Source organism: Mus pahari, chromosome 23, assembly GCF_900095145.1.
Source record: "Mus pahari chromosome 23, PAHARI_EIJ_v1.1, whole genome shotgun sequence".
NCBI lineage: Eukaryota > Metazoa > Chordata > Mammalia > Rodentia > Muridae > Mus > Mus pahari.
In genome coordinates, this window is record NC_034612.1 from 14,244,992 (window position 1) to 14,257,574 (window position 12,583).

General features: G+C 46.1%; 1 protein-coding gene across 3 annotated transcripts in view; it reads right to left on the reverse strand.

Annotated features, from left to right (window-relative positions):
* The window catches only part of Mphosph9 (M-phase phosphoprotein 9), a 71,929-nt gene that overhangs the window by 51,531 nt on the left and 7,815 nt on the right, over positions 1–12,583 (reverse strand). For 2 of the 3 annotated variants that reach the window (XM_021186757.2, XM_029533849.1), the window contains 4 exons: positions 11,774–11,883; positions 6,582–6,671; positions 5,876–6,399; positions 4,636–4,762 (listed from right to left, as the gene is read on the reverse strand). In XM_021186757.2, coding sequence (XP_021042416.1) covers positions 4,636–4,762; positions 5,876–6,285 — 537 coding nt within the window. In that variant the 5' untranslated portion in view covers positions 6,286–6,399; positions 6,582–6,671; positions 11,774–11,883. Of the gene's footprint in view, positions 1–4,635; positions 4,763–5,875; positions 6,400–6,581; positions 6,672–11,773; positions 11,928–12,583 lie in introns of all 3 variants that reach the window. The other variant, XM_021186755.2, reaches the window with a different exon arrangement.

Below are 12,583 nucleotides of genomic sequence, written 5' to 3' on the forward strand. Positions count from 1 at the left end.
CAGGCCAAGCTGGCTTGCTATTATATAGCCCAGGCTGGTCCGGAGTGAACTCTGCAGGCCAAGCTGGCTTGCTATTATATAGCCCAGGCTGGTCCAGAGTGAACTCTGCAGGCCAAGCTGGCTTGCTATTATATAGCCCAGGCTGGTCCAGAGTGAACTCTGTAGTCCAAGCTGGCTTGCTATTCTGGATCACCCTGCCCTCTAGTCCCTAAATGCTAGGATCTCAGGTCTATACCTTCAGGCTCTCAGCCTCTTGCTTCTCAAATACAAATCCCAGCAAAGGCTAAAAGTGCTTATTATCTATGCTGATTAAAAACCAAACCCAGGTGTTGAAGAGGCGCAGCGGGTGAGGAGTTAAGAGCACAGGTACTTCTCTTGCACAGGATCCTAGTTCTGTCACAGTCCTCACTGACTCACATCAGAGGGCTCACAACCACCTGTAACTCCTCCAGTTTCAGGGATCCAACGCCATCTTCTGGCCTCTGTAGGGGCCTTCGGGTACAGGCACGTATGCACATGAGCACAAATTAAAAAAAATATATAAAGATTTTTTTTTTAAAGAAACAAAACCTGCACATCACTACTCCTTACTCTATTTTCTGAGAACGGGTATAAGACAGTGGAACACTTGCTGCCAAAAGACCTTTGTCAAATTTCATGCTCACCACTACAGAGAAAAAGAAAGCTGTCTCAAACAGAGATGCATGACAGGGACATTTTCTTCTTCTTTTCTTAATTATTTTTTTTTGGGGGGGTGGTGGGTTTCCAAGACAGTGTTTCTCAGTGTCAGCCCTGGCTGTCCTAGAACTTGTTCTATAGACCAGGCAGGCTTCAAACTTACAGAGACCCATGTGCCTGTACCTGCCTGAGTGCTGGGATTAAAGGCATGTGCTCCCACTCCCAGCTCTCCTGACTTCTGGGGACTCCTCATCTTCCCCCTCCGAAGGGAATACTTTATTAGTGCTTTATTAGAAGGAACACGCTACTCGCAAGTCTGCTGCAAGGGAACCGCTCTACCTCCTTCTATGAAGGCACAAATTGCTAAGTCACCATCTGTTTCTTAGAACTTGTGACTCTTCCAACTGGGAAAGGGACTATCAGGAACCAAGTCAAACACTCCCAAGTGAAATAGTTAGATCTCATCCTGCTGCTGAGGTTCAAGCCTCGGGACAGGAGTAAATACACTGTGCACTAGAACACTGCCATTCCCAATGCTGGCTGTGAAAGGCCATCCACTGAAGAAAAGGCCACTTGAAAGTTCAAGTCCACTTCAACAAAGCCTTCTAAACCTAAGTCCTCTTAGGCAGAGCTGTTGCCCTGGGCCCAGCTCAAGGACCTACTGATGAGCGTCGTCTAAAGACCTGAGTCCTTCAGCCCATGAAATGGAAACAAAGGGCTAAAGAAATAAAGAACAACTTGGCCCTGGAGACCGCTTGCACCACACAATTCACAAAGTCATGATCGACTTCAAAGTAGCTATTCCAAGAATAAACCAGCGCTGTGCAAAAGGAAAAGCCCATCAGGGGACAATTCTGATAAGCAGTCCCTTCTGTGGAAAGAAACCGAAGACACTAGGAACAGAGAAAAAAGCTCGGGAAAGACTTTTCCACTTCTATGAATCCAGAATTCCACAACAAAGAAATGCACTGGTCGCGCAGTTCCTCTATCACCTGCCAATACCACCTCAAAATCCCTTAAAAGTTCAGTGACACATTAGAAAATTGATTTCCCCAAATGATCTGATGCTAAATGAGGAAGAATTAGCCTTGCCTGGGGATGGGGGGGAGGGACAGCAGTGGAGGGTGGCGGCTGCTGGCCTGATTCACAGCTGCCCTGATGGAGAGTGGCCAGGCAAAGGCTCCTGCTCTTGCCACCCCACTAATCCACCCAGGGTCCTCTTAGAGACCCTCACACCCTGATGTCCACGAATATAATGCTCCTCTGCAGGCAGCCCCACCCCTGCTAGCAGGCAGAAGCAGCCAGTCTGAGAACACTTTTAAAGCACAGATGACTCCAACTTGCAGCGAGGTCTGGGAACCACGAGGCAACATCAACTACAGCGTGAGTCACAACCACAGTTGTCGCCAAGATCCTGCTGACTCCCCCAGGAGTAAAACCACCAACCAGAGCAGAAAAGTCTCAGGGTGAAGGTGTGGCAGTAGACAGACACTCAGCATGTACCCACACAGAAAATGGGGGTAGGCATGGTACGGGGCTTACATACCCATGGGTCCCTAGAACTCAGAAGGCAAAGGCAGCTTGACCTACGTGGGAGACCCTGTCTCTGGGGTGGGGGTAAGACAGCACTAAGTTTTATAAAACAGAAGGAACTACTGTATAGGAAGGAGAACGCATTCCCTTCATGCCAAACGGCTACAAAAAAAAATAGCAATTTTCTGCCCCAATCTACAATTCGTTTCAGACTATTGTCCCCAAAATGATAGCCCACTATTGATGGCAAAAGAGTTGGGAATAAGAGACCCATCCCCAGAGCGTGATGAGCCTTTCCAGACTGCAACTGCAGAAAGTTCATGTGGGACTTAACACACAGTACCCACCACAGGCTTGCTGGGACTTAGCAAACAGTACCCACCACAGGCTTGCTGGGACTTAGCACACAGTACCCACCACAGGTTACTGGGGCTTCAGAAGTCTTCCCCTCCTTCCTCTTCAACACCAACTGGGGTCCCATGAGTAGGAAGCTCACTTCTGTAATCTTCCTGAGACACTGAGGCAGGAGGATTAGCATGAGCTCAAGGCCACCTGGATTACAGGATGAGAGTCTACCTCCAAAAGCAGGTGGAGGGGGGTGGAAGGTCACTACTAAGAGCAAAAGAAGCAGCTTCTTTAAAAGCCGGGCATGGTGGCGCACACCTTTAATCCCTGCACTTGGGAGGCAGAGGCAGGCGGATTTCTGAGTTCGAGGCCAGCCTGGTCTACAGAGTGAGTTCCAGGACAGCCAGGGCTATAGAGAGAGACCCTGCCTCAAAAAAAAAAATACAAATAAAAACAAAGTTTTAAAAGGCTGAGGGTAGGGCTGGTGAGATGGCTCAGCAGTTAAGAGCACTGACTGCTCTTCCAAAGGTCTGGAGTTCAACCACATGATGGCTCACAACCATCTGTAATGAGACCTGATGCCTTCTTCTGGTGTGTCTGAAGACAGCTACAGTGTACTTACATATAATTAATAAATAAATAAATCTTTTTAAAAAAATAAAAAGGCTGAGGGTAAGAACAGGGAGAAGGCTAGGTGTGGAGGGGTACATGTGCTCGCTGGTGGGGGATACAGGCACGCGCTGGCTTGCCTATCAGCCTGAGTTCAATCTCCAGCGCCTGACTCTCATACACTGTCCACTGACCTCCACAAGCAGGCTTAACATGCACACCCACATCGGAATAAAGAGCGAGGAAATTGATAAACACAAACAAATTTAAAAACTAAGGAACTCTTACAACCCTTTAATTCATATTTTTTCCTCGGATAATGAACCATGCTCAGCTTATACAAAGACCTGATTTTAGACCCTCCAAGTATGACCCTAAGAAATATGCTGCCCCATGACAGTGGGGGCCATGGCAGGAACACACACATACTGGAACTTTCTGTCCGTGGCCCTTTAATGAACAGAGTTGCCGTGTTAGCAAAAGCTCCACATAGAGTGTAAACATGTATTCCTGCGAAGCATGGGGACATTCTACCTCAATCCCAAACTTAGCAAACTTAGCCCCAAGGAAAACAATTAATCTATTATCTACAAACTTGGACCTCAAATTATAAAATCATGATTATCCAAATTTTCACAATTTTAAAGACAGTACAGGCACACACAATACTACTTGTTGCAACATACTAATAATATATACTACCTGAAGGTGTGTGTGGCCGTGTGTAGTGACGCTAGGGAACAGTCCCAGGGGCTCCTGCGCACAGCAGACAAATGTCCCACCACCGAGCACACTCTCAGTCAGTGTGCTTTGATTTCTAGTGATCACTCCTTCTTTGATCACTTTCTTGCTAAATGCAAACATTTAACACAGAGAAATAAACGTTCTACAAATCTTTTAACTGTATGTATGTATATGTTTTACCTTCATGTATACCTATGCGTGTGGGTGTGGTCCCCTGGGAGGCCAGACGAGGGCATCAGATCCCTGCGCCTGCAGTACAGACTGCCATACTTGTTACTGGGTACTGAGAATTGAACTCAGGCCCTCTGGAAGAGAAGCCCCCCCCTTACCCATCTCTCCTTCATTTTTGTACAATTCTGTCCTGCATCAGCTCTTATTTCCAGCCTACTAAAGAGGCTCAATTTACAGCAAATGACAGACAATCCTGAGACTAAAAAGAAGCTCAAGGAAGAACAGTAGCTCAGCAGCTAAGAGCACCACCTATTCTGTCACAACCCTGGCAGCTTACAACCAGGGTTACTCCACCAGGTCCGATGCCCCCCTTCTGGCCTCCAGCAGCACTGCATGCATTCAGTACACATGCATGCAGGCAAGCAAATACTCACACACTCAGAATCAAGGAAGTCTTTTTAAAGAAAACGTAAATAAACAAACGAGCAAAACCACAGCGATCTCAGTGGGACCAACAGGAGCCGAGGCGTGCCAGAAGAGGTCCCTGTCACCTACTGTTTCAGCTGGAGGCTTGCGGTTCAGCTTGCTCCCTGGCTTATGTCTGGAGCAGTCGTCCTCTGTATGAGCCTGCTTTGGCTGGTTCTGCTTCAGCCTCTGTGCCCAGGATGTTACAGACTTACCGCTTAAACAGAGAAAACATAAAATTACTTCCCTCAAAGGCCACCCTTTATCTCGAGAGGTCAGCGCACTACCTAGTGCTTCAGTGGACAGGGCTCTGTTTTAATGCTGGTCAAAGGGGGTCGAGGCGGTGGTGCACCCCATGTGTTCCAGCACTCAGCAGAACTCTGCAGGTTTGAGGCCAAACTGGTCTACGCAGCATGTTGTGGGACAGCCAAGGCTATATAGAGACCCTGACTCAAAACAATGAAATAAAAATGTTTTATTGGTTTTCCTAAATATCTTTCTTTTTTTAAAAAAAAAAAAAAAAAAGGTTAATTTTTCAGCAACCACATGGTGGCTCACAACCACCCATAATGAGATCTGACGCCCTCTGAAGACAGCTACGGTATACTTATGTATGATAATAAATTAAAAGATCTTTAAAAAAAAAAAAGATTTATTTTTATTGGAGCTGGAGAGATGGCTCAGCAGTTAAGAGCACTGCCTGCTCTTCCAAAGGACCTGAGTTCAATTCCCAGCACCCACATGGTGGCTCACAACCATCTGTAATGGGATCTGATGCTCTCTTCTGGGGTGTCTGAAGACAGCGACAGTGTACTCACACACACAAAATAAATAAATAAATCTTTTAAAAAAAAGAAAAAAGTGAAAGACTTCTATATATGAACATTTTGCCTACACGTATGTCTGTGTACAACGTGTATGTCTAGTGCCTGTAGAGGTTAGAAGGGCTTGTTTTATTTCAGTTCTCCACATATAACACGTAAGAGTCAGATTTTAATGGTAAACCTGATTTGTATCCAAATACATCTCATTCTATTGTGAACCAAATAAAAAGAACATTATTTATTACACTTTCTTTTTGTTTGTTTATTTTTTTGTTTTTTTGGGTTTTTTGTCTGTTGGTTTGTTTTCGAGACAGGGTTTCTCTGTGTAGCCCTGGCTGTCCTGGAACTCACTCTGTAGACCAGGCTGGCCTCGAACTCAGAAATCCGCCTGCCTTTCCCTCCCAAGTGCTGGGATTACAGGCGTGCGCCACCACGCCCGGCTATTACACTTTCAATGCCACTAATAAATGAGTAAAACCTTCCAAAGAGCAGAGAAATCCACTTACCTATTTGCTTTCCCACTGTATACTTCAGAGATCTTGTTTTCACCAAGAAAATTCCGTTCAAATTCCCCAGGAAAAGTGGAGATGTCTTCCTTTAGAGAGGCACAAAGCTCTTCTGGGGTCTGTGTGAAGAAGTTTATGGCTGCTGCGCCCCCTGCAGGGGCATGTGCCTGCACCACAGAGGCTGGCTGCTGCCCCTGTGAAGCTGCCTCGGGCTCCAAGGGCTCATTGGGCTCCTTAGCCTTGTTCATGTCCAGGATGCAGAAGGTGCCGTAGCCACTACTCACTGAGCTGCTGTCCGCATTGCAGTCTGGGTGGGATGTGGACGATGCTGGCTGTGTCTCGGGTTCCTTGGATGCTGGGTAACTGACAACAGACTCATTTCTCTCACTGTTTTCAGAAAAGAAGCCCATTTGGGTTTCTGCAGACACCTGCTCGCTCACCGAGCTGCTGCTGCTGCTGCACGAAGGCCAGGAAGCATTGCTGAGCCGCAATTTCACTAACTTCCGGATCTCCTCCTGTATTCGCTGAGAACAAAGAGGGTAAAGAAAAGTACATTATACATTTGTATTTTCAATGGTAAGAAAAGGCCATGCTTCAAAATATGCTACTACTCTAAGTGTGATGTCTTCATAAGAAAAGTTAATGCACACACTCTTTTGATGGCAAATCTCACAGATAAAAAGCACCCCAGGTCAGGACGACTCACCTGGATCTGCCTATGGAACTGCTCCTGCTGGGCGACAATCTGCTCCTGGCAATGTTGCTCAACCACACTGAAGAGCTGCAACCACCTGGCCTAAGAAATTGTAAAGAATCTTCACTGAGCGTAATTCAACCTAAGATGTCGCAAGAAAAATGCTCTAGTGAGGAACACTCTGTTGCCCAGGCTGGCCTGAAACCCACCACACAACCCAGGCTGGCCTGAAACCCGCCACACAACCCAGGCTGGCCTGAAACCCGCCACACAACCCAGGCTGGTCTGAAACCCGCCACACAACCCAGGCTGGGCCCAAACTCAAAGCAATCCTCCTGGCCTTAGCGCCCCCAAATTCTGGGATTACAGGTACCAAGCCTAGCAAAACCACTTTTTTTGTTTAAATACAAAATTTATAGGCCAATTTATATATTTAGTGCAACACTATTAAAAGCAGGGATTAAAGAATCTTTTTAAACGTAACCTGCAATCTGGGGAAATCTGAAAGTCTGCCTTAGTTTTCTTTTTTTTCTTTGCCTTATTTTTCAAACAGAACTTTCAATTGTCTTCTGTTGTTGCCTGGTACTCTGGAGGCCAGAAGATGCCCTAGCTGGAGTTTCAGCTAATGAGCCGCCACGTAGGTGCTATGAATTATACTCTGGAAATCAGCCTGTGCGCTTAGCCACTGAACTGTCTCTCCAGCTCTGTTCTTATATACTTTTAATAATTTATTATGCATGCATGCATGCACACAAGCACTCGAATGTGCCAAGCACAAGGACTATGCCAAGGTAAACAAGTGCAAGTCAGAGGTCATCTTGTGGAAGGTGGTTCTTTCCTTTCAATGTGGTGCCCAGGGAGTGACCTCAGGTCGTCAGGCCTGGAGGCCAGCATCCTTACCTGCTGAGCCATCTCATCAGTCCTTTTACTTCTCACTAATAATGGACTAGACAGTACCAGGTACAACAGTACATACCTATAGTTCCAGGACTCAGCAAGTTGAGGCAGGAGGATGTTGAAACTGGCCTGGACTATACATGGAGAAAAGACCTGATAGCTGCATGTATATATGCATATATGCATGTATATATGTACACATATGTGTGTATGCACTCATGCACGTATGCACATGTATGGAAACCAGACAGAGGTAAAGCTCTAAGTGTCATTTCTCAGGAGCTACCCACCTTGTTTTGTTTTTGTTTTTTCAAGACAAGGTTTCTCTGTGTAGCCCTGGCTATTCTGGAACTCACTCTGTAGACCAGGCTGGCCTCAAATTCATAGAGATCTGCCTGCCTCTGCCTTCTGAGTGCTGGAGTTAAAGGCCGCCGCCACCAGCAGTCGGCAGCCTACCTGATTTTTGCGACAGGATCTCTACTGGGACCTGAGACTTGCCTAGGAGTCCCCGCTGTCCCTCGGAAGCACTAGGACTACAGGAACCACTCCCCTAGCGGCTTTCCTGTGGATGCTAGGGATCAAAGAGAGCTTCTCATGTCTCTACATTTATCTTCAGTTCCTCATCCTTTCCTCTCACAGAAGCCCATGGCTTCCTTCAGGATGGAAATGTACCCAGAAGGATCTCACATCCCAAAATAGAAATAAAATAGGTAAACGCTTCCACGTTCCAAATCCCGCAGAGCTCCAAGTGCAAACAACGGAAGGCTGATTCTCCGGAGCCCAGTGTACTGGGCCTCTGCTTCCTTTCAGTGCCCACGTTTAGATCACCATCCCTCCTGACTCCTAAGAGCAGGAAGCACTTCCCTCGAGGGTACACATTCTCCAGAAGGACGAATCCCCTCCTGTGTCTGGTACCTGCGGAGCCAATAGCCTGCATGCAGTATTGATGAGGAGCCGCTGAAGAGCAGTGTTGCTGTTTGCAGCCTTCCAGCCTCCCCACCCTATCACTACCTTGTATGGCCTGGCTGCTCCCTTCCTCCTGACTTCACACCCCCTCTGTACAGCCACCTCACCATCTACCAGCCTCTTCTTAGCCTCTGAGCAAGCAGAACTGCCTTCCACTTCCCAGCTCTGGAAGCACCCTGCCCTCTACCTGGACGGCTCCACCCCAGCATCCTCCCGATCGCAAACCATCTCCTCCCACCATCCCAAGCATATCTCTCTCTTGCCTTGTGTTCCTTTTATATCAGAAAAAAAAAATAATAATAATAATCACTTGTGCAGTTTGGCGCATATTGCTCCAAACAAACTTCGGTCTGTTTCAGAAATGGACCCAGTTACTAGCTCAGAAAACGACGTCACTCTATCTCAGTCACGGGCATCAATACTAGAATCCTTTGGGAGCTGCAACCCTCACGGTGAGTATAGTATACAGACTGTAGAAATGCCAGAGAACTTCACAGACCTACAAGGAACACGGATGTGACACTTACATATTGTAATACTCATTGCTGTAAGCAACCAAGCAACTTCTATTTCCTTTAAATCACATTTAGGCAGGTGTGTGTGTGTGTGTGTGTGTGTGTGTGTGTGTGTGCACTGCTGCAGACTGAAATTAGGCCACGGTGAATGATAAACTAGCATCCTACTACCCATACTTTTTTGGGGTTGTTTTGAAACAAGGTCTCACTAGGTAGCCCTGGTTGTCTTGGAACTTGCTATGTGATCCAGGCCAGCCTTGAACTCATAGAAATCTGTCTGTCTCTGCCTCTCAATTAAAGGGACTGAAAGTGTGCACTGCCACCTATGCTAAGTTTAGTACAGATAGGCTATTTTATCTGTGAATTTCACTTCAGTAGGAACTGCTTTTACTTTAAAAGCTACAGAAATAAGTCTCCAGGTCTAGTAAGTTTCCATGTTACAAGCAAAATCTCTAGCACACTACCCAGCAAAGAGACAATCAGTTGTAAACACTTATTATTTTCATCCTATAACTGTTATTATTGTATATGTAATCCAAGGGGTAAAATGCTAAAAAGATCTAGCTAAAGCCAACTATGGAAAGTGTCAGTCTGCCGGCTCAGAATAAGGAAGGTTTTGTTTCCAGCGAAGTAGATTAGTCTCTTTTGAGTGACAAGAATAAAACAATCTTTCTATTCCAAAAGGGAGGTGAGAACCAGAGAGTCCAGAGGGAAACCACCAGACTCAGGCTTGCGAAACACCTGACCTCCTGATCCTAAAGCACTGCTCTGCGCAGTTCTTCACTGAGTAGCTAACCGCTTACTGATCAGGTGGGCGTTCAGTAAACACAGCCAAAATGTTACATCACTGAAGAGACGTGTGCAGAGACAGGCTCACAAAACTCTAGCCAGGCCTCCTCCTCCTCAGACTTTCCCCGCTCTGCCTGGAGGAGGCTGAGGCTGCAAACGAGAGCTCGGGGTCAGGCCATGAGCCCTGAATCAGCAGGCTCCAGGAGATCATCTGCAAAGATTGTTTTCTTCAATCAATACATTAGACTCACAAATACCGTCTGCCTCTGACTTCACGTGTTGATTCAAAGTCTTAAAGTAATAATTCCTAGTCAAACACAAGTGCCAGAAATAAGCTGTGCTGTGGTAGTTGCTCATGTTCTTATTTCTATGGTTCTGGTCACAAGCTAATGAGTGGAACCCGCTTTCCCAGATGCTGAATTAGAACCCCGGGGCTCCTGCATGCTAAGCATGCCCCACGCCACTGAACTACCTCCCCAGACCAGGCCATCCTCTGTCTTTTAACAGCATCCTAGCACAAGGTCATCTTAGAGGTCTTCCCCATTAGCTCAGTGGTTGTTGGGTGAGAAAACTGAAAAGCTGCCAATTACAGAAGCTCAAGCCTGAAACCTCAGTACTCGGGAGGCTAAGGCGTGAGTGCCATGAACTGCAGATGAACTGCAGAAGGCCAGGCTGGGCTCCACAAGGAGGCCCAGCCTTCTGAGACCATTCAGGGTCCCAGGGTGCGACCTACTTCAAACCACCACCACCCCTCCCCCTCCAAAAATAACCTGAGGGGCTCATTCTTTTAGTGTATAGCAACGGTCCATTTTAAATGCATAAGCCTCATAGAGATTACATATGGGGTATGGCTGCTACTGAATTCTCAAACCAGGAGATCGTTATTTCCATTTATAGTCTAAAAACACAAGTTTTGGTTCTAAAAAGTGCAATTAATAGGAAGCAAAACCATCTACTGCTTAGAATTTGATAATCATGTTTGCATTTCTTTTTTTTTTAAATATTTATTTATTTGTTATATGTAAGTACACTGTAGCTGTCTTCAGACACACATCAGATCTCATTACGGATGGTTGTGAGCCACCATGTGGTTGCTGGGATTTGAGCTCAGGACCTTCGGAAGAACAGTCGGGTGCTCTTACCCGCTGAGCCATCTCACCAGCCCATCATGTTTGCATTTCTATAAAGCATTTCAACCTTTAACTTAGTCTTTAAAAGCAGGAAAAAATAGAGGCCTGGCCTGGTAGCTCACATTTTCAGTCCCAGCACTTGGGAGACACAGTCAATCTCTGAGAGATCTCTATGGGTTCGAAGCCAGCCTGGTATATATACACAGTGAGCTCCAGGCCAGCCAGAGCTACATAATGAGACCTTGTCTCAAAAAAAAAAAAAAGAGAGAGAGAGAGAAAAGGCCATACAAAGACTAATATTCTCCAAATCTTGTGAGTATCCTCTTAGATGTCAATCTATCAAGTTCATTTCTATTTGTTTTTCCTCTTGCTCCCCTTCTTGGTCTTTGCAGGACGAAGGAGGGCACATCACCACCAGCTTCCACACCAAACTTCAACTATGTGATGTTCATAAAAACTAAATTTCCATCACCATTTAACCAAAGAAATCGCTACCGTGAAAAGCAGACAGCTCAACACAGCATGCGGAAGAATGTGTTTATAATCAGAGCGTTCAGAGTATCTGAAGCCAAGAAGACTACGGACAACTGTAGAAGTTACTCAGAAGACGGAAACCCAAAACAATTGTAACAATGGGGGGGGGGGGTGCTGGGAACAAAGACCGGTTCACAGGGAATATTCCAGTCTATCTATTGAGGCCACCATCTTCCATGTTTTCTTTCTCTTGTTCCTTCAGTATCGGTGCCTGGTTAACACGCTTAGTCATTTGACTTTAGCCCTAAGGTTAATTAAGTATCACGGTTTTCTAGACACAGATTTCTAACCGTTCAGTAGAGTCCCATGGAAACAGAAATCTTTTCAAGACACCCCCACCACCACCACCACCAAAGAAAGCAAAATGAGATACCTCGCAACTCTTCCAAAGTTCTGAGTCAGTCCGGCCACTGTTCTGTAGGTCTTGTCTTAAAGCAGTGAGAACTTCCACTGTCCCTTGAATGACAGGTGGCCCGGTCTTCCCTGAGAAAGAGGAGACCCCATTTGTACTAAGGTGGGGACTACTTCTGTTGAAACATAAATAATTCAGATGGTTTTCCTCATTCGACTGAAGTGGTGAATAATTCAGTGCAGTTCAAGACTTAGCAGAGCAGAACACAGCCACTGATACCTAATCGTCCACTAGAATGGCGCCTCCTTTAAAAATCTGACCACCAAGGCCAGACAGCACAGGACCACGGGACAAGCGCACTTCTTTACAAGCGCCACAGGAAGCCCTTCTCCCCAGAAAGACCTTCCCCAGCACTGAGGGAATGCCCCAAAGCCCAGTGGAATCCACAGGGAAACGTCCTGGCTTCTCTGAATTATTCCACAGGATCCTCTGGCCCACTTTAAACAGCCCTTCATTGTGTACTAAGGATTCTCTCTCCACTGCCCAGAACAGTCAAGTCCTCGTAACCAGAGTCTGATTTGGTGGGATAAGCTTATCGCTGGACTACCTCTGAATGAAACTTCTGCCGAGCCAATTAGCAGCCAATATTCGGGTTTATGGAGCCTGTGTGCTGTGTAATAGAACACTAATTCTTTCCAGAGGACTTCTTTTCCAAATGTGGGTTGATTGTAGATTTGTTTATACACACCGCAAGCACAATTCGGAGCATTAAAATTTGTCTAATAGCTTAAGGGGCATTTTTATTTTTATTGATTTTTTAACTTTTTTTTT